The following is a 16,099-nucleotide window of genomic DNA, read 5'->3' on the forward strand; positions in this document are numbered from 1 at the left end:
CCCATTTATTCTCCCCTGCTGTCCCCAAATATGGCTTCACACCTGTATTTAGTAATTGTGATAGGGCTGCCATGGTAATTTCTACCTTGGTCAGCAATTCAGTTAAAACTTTTACGCCATGTGAGAGTAACAAATAGAACATTTCTCATTTTTGCCATTTTGCATGTTATCTTGGCAGTATAGCCAGAGACTACTGTTTCTCTTTTGTCTGCACACCTCAGCACAAACTGAAAGGAAGGGTAACAAAAAAAGTACTATTCAACCGTGTCAGGATTGCCTGACAATACAAATGTACAGGTAAAACAGACTACTTTTTTAAAATTAATTCTTACACAAATTCAGAACTGCAGAAGAGAGGTCAGTATTTTATTCATGCATTTTAATGACTAGACCTGTACTCATAAAGATATTAAAGTAGCTTTTATTAAAATAAAAATAAATTCTCTTTATAAATACAATCATTACTGTGTACACATAATTCTCAAATGCACACACTGCAATATTCAAAAATCAGTAGTATTTATATAAAATACATTAGTCTTTAATTGCATTATTTATACACACATACATAATTTTGCAGATCTAGAAAGGTATGAATGATTTTGTCTTTCAAAGTACAGAGCGGTATTTACAAGCAAACATGATCCAAACAGCACATGCAGATTCAGGGTATGTAAACACTCGTACACGAACTGCAAGTCGCACTTGGTCTCCCCTACAACAGATTATTTCTTCACAAAAAGGAGACCTATTTACAAAAAGAAAAACAAGATAACAGATACAATACTAAGTTATCATTAAAATTTTCAGGTACAGATGTGCAGTTATTTCAAACATGACTAACTAACCAACACTTCAATAATAATGTGTTTAAGGAGTCTGCCAATATGAATAATGATAGTATTTTATTAGTGTCAAATAGCTGTTGTGCCTTGGAGGAAACCAAAGCCACCACTGATCATTTTTAAGAGTTCAGAGAGATGAAATAAACCATATTTTCAGGGGAGCAAACATACTGTTCATTCTTTATTTAATCCACAAGAAGTCTATCATCAATGAACTCACAAATGTAACATAAAAGCTCCGTACCCCATGACCCACTGCATGTGCCACACAACTCTCCTTCCGGTTCTAATGCAAGAAAATTGATTTTCCATTATCAAGGAAGAGTTGCAGCTCATAATTAAGTATTACTATTTGGTTTTATACATATAAATATTAGATACGTATTACATACATATTAGATTTATATTTAATCTTACCGAAGGCATGTGGCAAATGCTCTCCTGGCATTTCTGTATACAAAATGGATAGGAAACCCTTTAAATGTGTGACCATCAGGTACTGCTCTTCTTACAGCATCTTGAAACTCTTCATTTCCTGCAGAAATGCTTGTTGTACGTTCAAGCTCATAGGCTGCTAATGCTGGTGACAACAGATAGGATAGCTGGTCATCCCAAACAGTAGAAAGGCCAAGATCCTGTGAGGAAAGTCACAGAATAACTGTAGTGCAGAATGAATGTTAAGATAATACAGGTTTTGAATACTGTATAGATTAAAATAAATCTTTGACAAATCTTTAATTTGCAGTTAATGGAAGATAACCCACAAAGCAGTAAGATTTGTATATTGATTCACAATGACAAGCCAGAAGAAACAAACAGAAACAAAGTATCAGACATTTAGCAAGAAATGAAATCAGGCTGCTAGCCTAAAACAAGACCAGTACAGTTGAAACTAGATGTTTTAGCTACAGTATCTTTGTGTGAAACATAAGAAGGTAGTGTTAGTGCATAATATGCAGCAAAACCTGAGATTCACCTCACTTGTATTTTTCTCATGTCTCTCATAGTAACCCATTTCTGAAAAAAAATGCATATCTCCCCCCCCAACACATGCACCTGCCTCCTACCATCCAACAAATGGAAACAAGTAGAAAAATCTACCACTTAAGTGTTCAGTGTTGCATGAGATTCCTACAATAATTTTGAGAATTACTTGTCATTCTAAGGTTGACATTATGTGGCAAGAGATAAAAAGGAGATTTCGAACAACAGCAAAAAAAGGCATAGGGCTAATCAGGATTTAAAGTATCATCCCTTCACAACCAGCAAAGAATAATAATTTCTGGCACATTATGTTCATGTAAAAAATCATGATAAGGAGGAAACTAATTTATAGAAATACCACTAACTTTTAGTTTTGTAAAGCAGTCAGAGTGAGATTATGAAAGCTGAAAGCCTGCCTATATATATATATATATATATATATACACATACACACACACACACACACACACACACTAAAACATTTGTGATGGATACACAGAGCCTACTGACAAACAGATTTGATCTTCTTAGTTCTTTTATGGACCACTCATAGGCAGTCTACAGATGCCAGTAAGCTGAAAACCACAGACCCAGAAAGAGGGAAAGGTGGAAGGGGAAAGAGCCCACACATGGGACTACAGAAGTGCCAGTGCAAATAATAAATATGAGATTTGAACTAGCTCAGTACAATCTTTCCAAATATTTTTCCCCAATTATTTGAATTTTCACACACCGCATTTCTGCAAATCGCATGGAAACCACATTGCAAAGACATTATATTTAAACCAACATACAGCTATCCAAAACAAGTACATGGTAAAAACAAACCCTTATTACCTCAAAAGATCAAAGTCTTTAAACAGTATTACCTTTCTGTGTTCCGAGACTAGTATTCTCAGCTGCAATTCTATCTCATTGCTTGTTATTGCAGCATCTATTGTGGAAGCACAGAGAGGAGGAAAAGGAGGAACTGAAGATATTGTTCCAGGGGAACACACAGATTTTATTGCTTCTCCACTCATGGGTTTCCATTTAGATTCATCTTGCAGGTCAAACACACAGACCTCCACAGCATCAGAGGGCTGGCAATTTCCCAAGAACTTTTGATGGTTGAAGACACATCCTATGGTGCGATAAGGATACAGTGGCTTGGGTTGCTCAGCTAGAGGAGGGTCATCAGGGCTGATAGGACGGTGCACGTACCTGATCAAAAACATTAAATTTCTTACCAACACACATTATTTCAAGACAAGTTAAAAATATTTAAATAGGACAGAAAAGTCATTTCTCCTTTTAAAATGTAAACCAAACTTGTTATAAGTTTTTCACAACATGGCATTTGTTTCCAAAAATTAATTATATACATTTTGGAAGCATAACATACAACAAAACACATCACTTTTCTTTAAGTCTAGAAAAACAAGCTGATTTGTCAAGCAGATGCTCAACAGCAATTAAATTTTGCAACTATAACACACTTATACAGTTCCTCCGCTATTCATCATATTGAGAAACAGCTTCAAATGCTAATCATAGTATATACAAACAGTGGGAAAATAGAATCGCATCTTATTTTCCAATACTGTATATTATTCAGCTCCTTTCACAAAGCCAGAAGTATTGTATTCAAATATATGTCCCCACTGTAGTTTTACCAATGCAAGAACATCACCACTTGAAGCTATATAATATATATATATTTTTTTTAAAGGCAATGCTTCAGATAGCACTACAAAGTACAATGGGATGGATCACAGTGCTCCATAGCATCAATAAACTGGAAGTTCTTTACATGAAGTTCTGAGCAATTTTTATTCTGACAGGGAAATTGGGATTGAGTACTATCCTATGTACTTGAGCAGTATGACATGCAAAATAACAAGATGATAAAGAATTTTTAAAAAACAGGTTCCAGAAGTTCTAGAATACAGAACAACATGTGTCCTTCTAAAATGACTAAAGTGAAACAGAGGCTCTCAGAGAACTTAAGAGATTTCTTCAGGTGAAGAAGTAATGCAACACTGATTTCACAGATGAAATAAGGAGAAAAATATGGGTTTTTAGACAATCACGTCTTATTTCATTTCCATCGTCCCAAATGATGGCAGTGATAGTATCATTGAACAATCAGCTGCCATAAGAGGCAGCACAGACAGTTACCATGCTGTATTAAAACTCTCAAAATATACTACAGACTGATGAAGTATTTCATCTTATGCTGAACCAGCTATTTTCCAAACAGCAGTAGTCAGGGCAAAGACTCAGAGAGAGGGGTCACCTGGATGCTTAGTAACACTAGAGCGTATAAAACAAAAACACACACACTCAACTCCCCCTCCTCAACCTCAGCATGCATTGTTTAGTTTTCTTACATTCTGTTTACTCACCTATGTCCTGTTTACTCACCTATGTCCTGTTTACTCACCTATGTCCTGTTTACTCACCTATGTCCTGTTTACTCACCTATGTCCTGTTTACTCACCTATGTCCTGTTAAGCTTTCCCAAAAAGTGATGGTTCCATCAGTCCCACAAGTCATAACCCAAGTGTGAGGGACTCCTTTTGCTTTTGTTCCTACGCACACAAAGGCTTCCAAACCATATCCAAGGAGAAGACTGCACAGAAGGTTAGCATGATCTTCACAGTCACCCTAGGCAGTGAACATTAATAAATAGGTTTGAGTATCAGACATGGATTAAAAAAATTGAGGACAGCAAAGCATGACATTTTTCAAGTAACTCTAACAAGTCATGTTTCCCTCTTGTTTACCTAAAGCCCATAGCAAAAGTCAAGATTAAGGTTTAAAAAGCTAACTATCTTGATTCTTTTTGCATATACTATGTTGGAGTGTATCAGCCTACTACAATTTCCAAGACTGTTAGAGAAGTCCAGCAGAAAGATAAGAGCTATACAAACACTACAGAAGGGCAAGTCTAGGCACTAGACCAACCAGTAGGTTTTAGATCTACTACAGAATCACTATTTACTAGGGCATGAAGCTAGCAATACTTCTCCTTCCATTTTTATACCTTCCTTATTCTTTCGGCCAGGGGAGGAAAGATAGCCAAAATCATGAATTAGGTTTGTTTCTGGTAACCGTATAATGTGAAAACTAACTGCTACAAACTAGAGTAAAAGTTCCAGACTAACTTTACAAATAATCTTATTATTCCATACTGGTGGCTAGTAAGCTTCTTTTAGCACAAGAATGAATTCTTCACTTGACAAGTTTCAGTTTTTTGTAACAGAAAAAGTCATTTAAAAATAGTAGTAATTTCTGGTGATAGACAATCTATATTTTTTGATTCAAATATAGGGTATGATTAATACTGGGAAGCATTTCTAAATATTATAACAATACCTTCAAGTAAACCAAAACCAGAAGCTACAGACCCATCAAGACAAAAATAATATTCTAATTAAAAGTCAAAATGTAAATAAGGCAAGCATCTGAGGAAAAAATAGAAGGTATACAATATTCTCATACAGAATTAGGAAATATACACCTACTAGTCACTTAATCTAATTCTCATTTTACTGCCTTCAGTGTGTTGTCAAAATTCAGAAATTAAACAAAAATAGAGGAGAACTTCTGACAGACATAACTTTAAAAAGCTGAAAATCTTGTCTAGCTGCATTTCCCTTCAACCAGAAAAAGATTTCCCTAATAAATTTATTGCTACCATTGATAATTCACAGAAATCAATGAATCTGAATGTGGTGTCTGATATTCTTATTCTCTTAAATTCTTAAAAAAAAAAAAGTTGGCCATAAAAAAAAATCCTCATATCCTCATCCAGTGAAGTCCCCGTAATACAAAGCACAGCCTTCCAAAGGAGAACAATACGGCTCTTTAGTCAACTACTATTCAGAATGTTGGAAATGTGAAAGACAATGCTGCTAGATGTAATTATTAATTGCATAGATAGCAGTTTTCCCCTACCTCAAGGCATAGGCAAAATATCTAGAAGTAGGTTAAAACAAGTTTCTGGTGAACCTGTGTTCATTTAATAATGCCACACCACTTCTCACAAGAACAATAATAATGGTCCAATGGGTGTCTCAGGGGCTAAATTCAGCTATTTTCTGTACAACTGTCCATTTCCACTTTGGAGGAAACTCTTTCTCTGTACCTCCAATTAACAGTCCTCAATCCCCAAGTCACTATCATCACTTCTATGTGGAAGCTAGTGGGTAGCTGAGAACATGCCTTTATATGGTATCTATGCATGACCCAGTATTTAGAGACTGTAGCTAATGCCTAGTCTGTGTGATCTTTGAGAAGGTCTAAAAATTGGGATATAGCTTCTGCTGCCAAAAATAACAGATCTTTTTAACATAAACACATCAGTGAGATTGTTTTTGAAAGCAGAAGTATTTCAATGGTGATTAAAAAGGACTGATCACCCCCAAAAGTGATCAAAAGGAATCAGTATTCCTTTATTCGTACAACAGAAGAGATATAATCTACAATGAGTTACAATTTATGTTCCATTTATTATAGTCATATAATACAAGTGTCTGATACTAAGAACTATGCCGAATTTTTCAGTGGAAATTCATATATTGCAAAAAATTAAAGGTTTACTGACAGCATATTTTAGCACATCCACAAAAATCACTATTTTTCAAAAGAGACTTTTCTAATTCTTCCTGGATTACTCTGGAATTTAAAGCTGTGGCCTGCATGCTAGCAGGAATTCATGGAATAATTATACAAGATCTTAGAAAAGCAAATGAAGAAAATCAAGCTTATTGTCACAGACAAATGTATTGAAAAAAATGGACACCAACAATATTAGTAAAACAAATGTTAAAAGTCCACTCCAAATCCTTCTCGTCTACTGTAGTCCTCTTTAAAAAGATCTTAAATAGATTATTTGTAATTGATAATAATCCAAAATGGATTTAATCCATGTATTTGCAGCCTGTAATGTGTTACTAACTTCAAATACAATATCCAGCTATATTGCGTCATACAAAGACTATTTCATGTACCTTGTTTCTGCACAGAAAAGCAAGAAGGGTGCACCACTGTTCTTGTTTGCCACCACCTCCTCCAATGACAGGAGCTCTTTCGTAACCCATGACGCTGACAAATCGTGCTGCTTGTCTAGGTGTGTCTAGTAACCGGCCTGCTCGAAGTGGTCTGATATATGAACATACTGGATGGTTTATCCCATTTTCATCCTGAACATAAAATATGGTTACTTGCCAGCCATAGAAATATTACAAAAGATTCATCTTAATTCAGACTGTCTTTCCTGCAGTGAGATTTACCATCCCCAAAATAAATATCATTCAAGATTATTATGACTCAAAAATGCTCCTAGAATTAAGGCACAAGACTATTAAGGCACAACGATTCTTTCAGGGAGACAATAAAGTTAGATTTTTCCCCTGGGTCTATCACTGGTAAATGCTCCAGAGTAAGAGTCCAAACACCAGGAGCAACACAGGTTGAACATCATTTCCTTAAATGAGCAAGGAACTGTTCATGCTTCATCCACAGTCAATGTACACATATCAAACAAAAACAAAAAATCCAGAGTTTAAAAGGTAGTCTTCAAATTCAGAAGCAAATAACTATCTCCTTTCATAACACCAAGAAGCAATGACATTTACTCACAAGGAAGTCACTAGATTTACAAACTGAGAGACAATTCTAAGAATTTTTGATTTCTTGGAAAAAATGAGAAATAAGACGGGAAAAAAAAGTCTGTTCTATTATGCGCTGCAAGGAAACACTATGATTATCAACTACTAGAACTATTTCAAGCGGTACCTTTCCTCACTGTGCCAAATGGTACTTTTATATTCCTGTATTTAAAAAGGCATCAAAGCTTTTTATATCTCTGCAGCTTCAGGAAATCATGGTCTGATATTTTTATACTCAAAAGTTATCAGCTACTGTGGTCACATACTGCCCATGTTAAGGTTTTGTCATGTTTTCCCAGCAGGTTGGTATAAGAAAAGCAGCAGCTACTGGAAGCTGACTGAAATCCTGTAGGAAATGAATTCACAGGCAGAAAGCAAGCAGAGATCACAGTTAGGACTCCATATTTATCTAATATAGTTTCATATATGTAATGCATGCTTCTGCATTATGCATACAAAAGTGGATAATGATGTGATAATTGAATTTCTCATACAATTCTGATACTGTCTATTTCCACTGGCTTTTAGTCTACCATTATAAAGCTTTACAGAGATTGAATAAGATTGTTGTCGAGAGATTTTTAACTCTTAGGAGTACCTAACTGAAATGAACAGAAAGGCTATTAAAGGCAGTTTTACTACATTTGCTATGGCCAGTGGGAAACTCAAGATTGCTCTCTCTAGGTCTTGGGCTAGCAGGGGGCCTAGTTCCTGTAGTGTTCTGAGGCTACCAGTTTCCACATTGTTCTGTAATAAAGAATTTAGTCCTCTAATCAAACCCACAAACCCTTCCCTCCAAGCCTCCTCCCAACCCCAGTGTAGCTTTGCAGGTGCAGAAAGTGGAATACTGTTAATTCTCACATTGCTTTATTCTCAAAATGCCACAAGTCTCATTTTTACCCCAGGTTCCCAACCAAATTCCCAGTTCTACAAGTCCCAGTCTAATTACAGGTTTTGCTTCCCTACATTCCCTGCCTTGAAAACCTTAATCATAATTTGGAAGTTCACATCACTACTGGACACTCACTGCACAGCCAGAACAGTAGTTATTTCACTGAAGAGAACCAATAGGTTCAGATTGCTTCAGGAAGTTACTTTGAGATAACAAGCTACTGCACATCATCCACCCTAGGAAAACTGCTCCTATGCATGTTAAATTCATAGCACAGTAAATGCAAAGTATCTTACCATTCCTTTTACTGAGGGACAGTTACCAAGGAGCAATTGACACATAGTAATTTATTACCCTAGCATAATTTGTTTGTATGTCTACAGCTAGTCTGCAAGTCTAACCAGCCAAATTACTTTACAGACTACACAGAGCTCAAATACTGCATGGATCATGTAGCATGTCCACTTTAACTGTTTCAGCTGATATAAAACTTGCTTGAAACAGTTTGGATAAACCACTTGAGTCTTCACCATTTGTGAATACTCAAGGGAAAGACTAAACTAGCTTTAACTTGTACATCAGGGGTTGTGATGTAGCCCTTATTTCTGCATCATTAAACTTCAAGACACACAGAAGAGTTCAGTCTTTACAAATTTAATTTTTTGCATGCTACACCAGAAGTAGCCCTGACCTGACTGTAATCACATTATAAATCTATACACATTCTATATACACACACAAACTTCAAAATAGACCTACAAAGTAATAATAAAAAGATACCTTAAAGAAACAGATTGCTCTATTAGTAGAATTTACAAACCTGTGCAAAAATCTTTACTAGCCTTATGTTGTGTGTAGGCCTAATCTGTAGGTATTCTCTCCACCACTGTTTAGCATATACAAGAAATAATCGTTCTTTTTCTGCTGTTTTCTGACGTTCCAAAGAAAACTGCAGGTAAGAAAACAAAACAGCCTCACATATATTAATTTCCAATTGTTCTCTTTGGAGTTAATAAATATATTAACATCAAATCCTGGCATATGTAAAGTAAAGCTTAATATTTAAAACATGCCAAACAAATGAAGAATTTATTTTCAAACTAAAAACCAATGACTGAAAACCTCAAGTTATGTTTCTTATTAGAAGGCTTAGGCTCACATATCAAGTCTGACTGAAATGGTGTTCATCTTCAGCAATGCATTTTTGCACGGAGGATTGCTCAGCTTGCCTAGTGTGGCAGAAAACCTGCATATACCTTCAGGCCAGCATTTACTGGCTTTACAAGCAGAATAACTGACTGTTGAAATGGTTTTTCAAAAGGGAAAGAGAGCAAGGAAACATATCTACTGTCTGCAGAAAATTAAGTGTATTGCATCTTCCTTATTTCTCCTCTCAAGGTTTTGATACAGGTAGTTGGAAAAACTGCTACAGTAATACTTCAAATAATGATCAGTATATAAAAATAGTTTAAGAAAATGTAATTATATTTAAATTGAATGAAAAAAATTAATACCAGACATTCAAAAACCCCACAGCCCTTAAAATCTACGTGATTAACTATACTGAGCTTTTCAGCCCACCCAGAAATTACTTACTTGAGTCTTAGTGATTTCTGGAGACAGCATCTTGTTTAGCTGTGGATACATTTCAAGCCTGATATTTAAAACGCCAACAGAAACCTTTGATTCTGTACCTTCAAACCAAAATACATTTTGATCAATCTTCTCAAATTCATTTCACTTAGGACATTCCAGCCAGGCCAGAACAAGAAGTGCAAAAAATAAATGTCTTTAAATATATGCAAAATAAATATCTTTAAATTTCAAACTAGAATGAGCCAAATGAGACTGAAAGAAAGGATAATTGGACCAAAAAGGCAGTTATCTACATCTTAGATAATTATCCAAGCCCCCCTTTACAGCCAACACTGGGATATATGATGAGTGGCATTCCAGATGTGCCTAGAATAAGTAACTAAAATAGATTAGAAAAGTCATACTGAAAAAGCGCTTATTTCTACTGACTACACAGGTAGATCAGACTTAAGCAGTTAAAACTAAGTAAAGTTCATCTTCCCCAAGACACATTTTATTAAGAAGGACCCAGCGTGCTATAACAATAGTCAAAAAACAAAAAAAGAAACTATTGTTGTTGCAGAAAGCTCAAAATCTAGACTTAGATAAACAGCAAGAAGAAAAAAACAGATATGGGATTATACATAGTATGAGTAACAGAAGCCTCAGATAGGAGTTTGTCTATCTGAGCTGGCAGTATGCTTCGATACTGTTGGCATGTTTTGTACAATGACAAGATTTTGAAAGAAGAGAAAAAGCACTGGATTTAGATATTGATTCTTTATTACTTGGAAAAACTAGTAGTAATTAGATTTAACTTCCTTTCTCACCCTTGAGTATCAAGATCCAGTTATTTTGTATGCATTTCCAAATAACTGTAAGTGAAAACCTCTCTACTTGAAAGAGTATCCAAATCCATATTACTTAGTATGTTTTGTCAACAGTCAGCATCTTCTAAAGGAACTAATGCTGACAAACAACATTAGCAAATAAGGTTACTAGATTTGCATTCACTGGATAAACACTGCACTAAGTCATTCAAAAAAAAGCAAGTAATAGGCATAAGAATCAGGAATAGCTTACATAGTACATCAAATCTTCAAAATACTTTGCAGTTATAATTTAATCTCTTATGAAATCAGAAAGGACTGCTCACCTAACAGGTAGAGAAACTGTGATAAAGAACACTCAAATGGCTCATCAACTACTACTTGCCCAATCTCTGGGAGAGTCAGAGTAGGAAGTCATTGATAGATCTAGTCCCAAATCTTATCTTTATCTACTAAATCATAATATTCTAGCAACTCCTAAAGGGGCATATACAGAAGTGATCCCTAAGAATACACATGTATACTGACTGCGAAGCACCTAAACAAAGCTGCTCATCTATTCTGGCAGAAGTGTGCTTCTACCAACAGGAATAAATGGTAGCATAGCAGAAAACACTTTATCTATACACACTAGATTTTATTCTTCAGTACACTAGCCTGAGAAATTCATGGATATTAATCAGTTGAAGGCATGGGGGTGGGGAGGGAGGCCAGGAAGCTTTGATAACTTATCCAGATTCTGCAGAAAATACACAGTGGGAGTTCCCATCTGACATGGGGACCACTATTACAGAGGGTCTGGAATACACGCTTTTAGTATCTTGATAAGAGTGAAAAATCTGACCATTGGTCTCCTTCATAAACATTTTCTAAGGATACCTTACATTAATGAGTCAAACTAATTAAACTACATAACATAAACAACATAAATACTGCTTTGAGCATATAAGCGAGCTCAATACCCAATATTAAGTGTTTTCATTATACCCTTTTTATGTATTCTTACCTACACCAAGGAGTTCAACAGCAACATTTGTTACACCATTCTCTGCAGCCAAGACAGATCGCCACTCCAAGAAATAGGATGCTACTAGTGTAGTCTCACCAAATGTGTCTGTTTTGATCAGAACCATATGCACAGGATCCGATATTGATAACATAGTGGTTGCATCCACCATTTTACTTCCATCACCTGCCATTATTAAACCAAGATAGCCAGAATATTATCATCTCAATATCTCCTTAAAATTAAAGAATACACATTTACATTCATTGTGTACATTATATTTTAAGTAAATATTCTGTCCAAAAGTGTAAGCAACAACAATCTCACCTTAAATCAAAGTAAGATTAGGACAGAACTACAGAAAGATTACAACTGATTAATTTACAGAGGTGATAAAAAGATTTCTGTATTTGTGTACTCCAATGCAACTCTTAATTATACAAAAATTAAAATGGAAATATTACTAAAAGAAGTTTTTTCTGTACTAGTAAGTAAAAGCAATTGCAGATACTTGCATTGCTCTTTTAATAAGTGGTAGTGTTTCAGGTCAACTTACTATACATCAATATTTAGGAAACAATTTTCTCTGTAGTTAAGCTCTGACCCTATAATATAAACTGTTATATGAGCAGCAGAATTAACAAAGCCTTGTTTTCTTTGAATTTGTAGTATATTCACTCTCTCCCACAGGTGTAACTTTCCTCTGTTTTCTGACACTCCATGAGCTACCCTGAATTTCTACAGGATTCAGACAGTGTCAATCTCCTCTTCCTTTATCCCATTACCTTAAGTTTCCCCTATTTATTCCAGAAACCTTTTTGTAACACATTAGCTAGGGAACATTGTTCTGTTACGTAGCTCCCTACCAAGATAAAGGCTGTGGATGATTGACTATTCTGCAGGTGTCTGCCAACTAGCAAGCAGACTAAACTCACACTGAAGCTTTTCCCTCCATATGATAAAAAAAATTTAGGTCTCCCTTCTTCACTTGTCAGCACAAGGTTCAGAAAAATATGAACTTACCATCTCTGGGACTACTATCTCACTGTTAAATCTGGATAAAGTTGGTCAAATTCAAAAGTTACTTTGGAGTGGAAAGGAGGGAAAAGAACAGGTAAGAACTAACAAAGATCTAGAAGTAGTGAAACCTGATACAGCAATTAATTTCCTTAGAAAAACATGATAAAAAGACAAAAAACATTAAATAATATCAAGCACATTTTAGAATAACTGTAATGTTGGAAATAAAGACATGGCATCAGCTTCAAACTCAATCTTCCTTACCTAGGTCATCCTTGTGTACTTCAAGTAAAAAGCCATCATGAAAATCTGGCTCACAGGCACAGGGGACAGGTTTAGAACGGAAGCGCTGATTCCGAAAATGTAAACACAGAGTGAAGGTAGAACAGATTTGGCCAGGCAAAGGCTCTGGTTCCTGAAGATGTTCCAGAAAAGCTTTTCCACCCAAAACCTGAAGGTAAAGATACCTCCGTGTTGGGTCAATATTAGCTGTAAAGCGTAGCAATAAATATGAAGAGACTACAAACAGATCTTAAGTATGTTTATAACATCTGTTACCTAACTGGAGAATAGAAAAAAAAAGTTTCAAAACAAGTGCTTATGAAAAAGTAATTTTAAAATATATGGAAAATAATATACAATAAATGAAGTTTTATGTGGAACTAATTTCTGCTGTTTACATGAATTCACTTTCATCTAGATAAGCAAGACAGACATCTGTTTCTGTACAATACAGAAACTTTAAATGAATCCAATTCACATCAGAATATTAATTCAAAGATTTCAATAAATATATACTTAAAATTTATCTTAAAACTATGATCTAAACATTAAAATAAACAAGCAACATACTTTTTTTCAGAACTGGTGGTTCTCTGTTAACAAAATGCGTAGATGGCTTTGGTGGAGCTGAAGTCCTCTCCTTGTCATTCACATCCTGGAATTACAATTAGACTTCTTAAGGAGTCAAGTGAGGCAACAGTGCTCTTCCTGCTATCTTCTAAAAATTAAAGAATCCTCTGTTTCAACTGAATGTTGTTCCTCAAATTTGTTATCTTCTAGGATTTAAGATGTAATGGAACTGAACAAGTACTTTCAATGCAATATTATCACTAAACCAACTCAGTATTCAGTAAAGCTAATACAAGCACTTAGAAGTAGTAGAGTTTTCACTTTATATTAAAAGAGCTGTCATAACATCAAGTCTGTAATAGGAATAACCAAAATATGTTCACACTTCAAAAGCTACTTACAGTTACAAATTTAAGTTCTTTCATAACTTCATCAACGATTCCTCGCTGTCTTAAGGCTTTTATCAGGTCTTCTGTGGATAACTGTTGATGCTCAGGTGCTAACTCTTCACGTATAGTCTCAGCAAGAACTTCTCTGATCCTGCCATGAACATCCATCTGAACAGAAAATTCATCATATGCTATAAATACATGCTCAAACTCTCACAAACTTTATAAATAATACTTCCTAATAAACCCCACAATATTTTAATTCGCACACAGCTGTATAACAACTGAATGCAAGACTGGTCTCCTCAAATATATTTTCATTTTCCTCCTTGACTGAGGCTTAAGTATGCTAATAAGAATAAAAGAAATTAAGCTCTTTATACAGTCACAGTTATCACTAAAATGTTACTCTGTAAGGTAACAAGTATTCTTCTAAGAATACAGAAATAACTGCACCAAAAGAATATCCCTTTCTGCTCATAGATGTGTGCCCAGGCAATTTTTTATTATTTAGTAAGAATTACTCCAGCAAGTCCCCCTATTTCACCAAAGCAGCTGTACTAGTTAAGAGCATACTAAACCTGAGCATTTCCACTGCTCGTGGCAGCATCCCCAGCCTTGAACATCCCTTCTAACCAACAGGCCTGCAAATCCATTGATTATAAAACTTCCATGATTTTAGTTTTTTTCCATCAAAATTCAGACTTATGACAATGTGTGTATTGGTAAGAAATTTAATGTTTTTGATCAGGTACGTGCACCGTCCTATCAGCCCTGATGACCCTCCTCTAGCTGAGCAACCCAAGCCACTGTATCCTTATCGCACCATAGGATGTGTCTTCAACCATCAAAAGTTCTTGGGAAATTGCCAGCCCTCTGATGCTGTGGAGGTCTGTGTGTTTGACCTGCAAGATGAATCTAAATGGAAACCCATGAGTGGAGAAGCAATAAAATCTGTGTGTTCCCCTGGAACAATATCTTCAGTTCCTCCTTTTCCTCCTCTTACTTTAAGGAAAAAAAAAAAAGCCTTTATATAGTTGCAGGTAAGGCATACAAGTAGGGAACCAGCATCGCAAGCTTTTCCTATGATCAAAAAGTCAGAATTTCTGTACTTCGATGGCTCGGCTGTAAAACTGCATGCATTTCTGAAGTTGTGTCTCCCACAGGAGCGATGTAAGGCTATAGTCACTGAAACACTGCGATGCTTCAGCGCTGTGTGAGCTAAAGCACCGATATTTCTTTCCCTTCCCCACTGCTTTCAGGACCCAGCCCCAGCTTCTGGCTTAACAAGCCGCGAGCAAACAAACAGCCTCCCGCCGCGGCTCTGCCGCGCCGCCTCCTCTCACAGGGCCCAAAGCGCGGTTCCCCTCTGCCGGCCCTCAACGGGGCGGCCCCGACGGCGAGACCGGGGGGCCAGCCCAGCTCCCTCGCCCAGAGAAGGGGAGACGAGGGCAAAGAGCGAGGGCGGCAGCAGGGGGCGGGGAAGGGCCGGGGCGGCCGTTAGCCCAGAGCGCTTATCCTCTTGGAAGGGGGCGCAACGCCAACGAGGCAACGGCACCTCGGGAACTACGTGAAGCTGCTGAAGCAGGGAAAACAAGGCTGGGCGAGGGAGCGGGCACGCAGCCGGACATCGCGGCCCCCAAGGGCCGGGGGTCCTACACCGAGGCGCCAGGCGGCCAAGCCCGGCCAAGCCCCCGTCCCCCGGGATTGCTCCGAGCAGGCGAAGTCGCGCCGCGCTCAGGACGTGCCTCGCTGCCCGGAGCTCTGCGCCTCGTTGCTGCCCTCACCTTGACCAGCTGCTGGTGGATGATCTGCTTCAGCTCCGAGGCTTTCTCCGGCGGCAGCGACATGGCGGCGGCAGCGGCCGGGCCGAGCTCCGACGAGGGAGGGGCGGGAGGGAGCCGCAGGCCGCGCGCACCTCCCGCCACCGGCTGGGCCCTGCCCACAACCGACTTTTCAAATGGCCACGGCGGTGGCCCCGCCCACTCTCCCCTCCTCCCGGCGCGCGGCTGCCGCCCCGCCTCCTCGCAGGCGGAGCGCGAGGCTGGC

The 16,099-nt window shown here is 37.4% G+C and overlaps 1 protein-coding gene across 2 annotated transcripts; it reads right to left on the reverse strand.

Annotated features, from left to right (window-relative positions):
* Positions 1-405: 405 nt before the first annotated feature.
* Positions 406-15,988, reverse strand: CEP76 (centrosomal protein 76). 2 transcript variants are annotated; one of them, XM_067290729.1, is made up of 12 exons: positions 15,838-15,988; positions 14,063-14,218; positions 13,662-13,746; positions 13,074-13,298; positions 11,790-11,975; positions 9,975-10,072; positions 9,199-9,327; positions 6,827-7,018; positions 4,312-4,478; positions 2,699-3,032; positions 1,263-1,480; positions 406-748 (listed from the first exon to the last, which is right to left on the reverse strand). In XM_067290729.1, exons 1-12 carry the CDS (start codon positions 15,898-15,900, stop codon positions 610-612), a joined length of 1,992 nt encoding a protein of 663 aa, XP_067146830.1. In that variant the 5' UTR covers positions 15,901-15,988; the 3' UTR covers positions 406-609. The 2 variants fall into 2 exon arrangements, with proteins under 2 accessions (XP_067146830.1, XP_067146831.1); XM_067290730.1 differs by lacking the exon at positions 9,199-9,327 and having other exon boundaries at positions 15,838-15,987.
* Positions 15,989-16,099: the final 111 nt, after the last annotated feature.

This window comes from Apteryx mantelli, chromosome 2, assembly GCF_036417845.1.
Source record: "Apteryx mantelli isolate bAptMan1 chromosome 2, bAptMan1.hap1, whole genome shotgun sequence".
Classification (NCBI taxonomy): Eukaryota; Metazoa; Chordata; class Aves; order Apterygiformes; family Apterygidae; genus Apteryx; species Apteryx mantelli.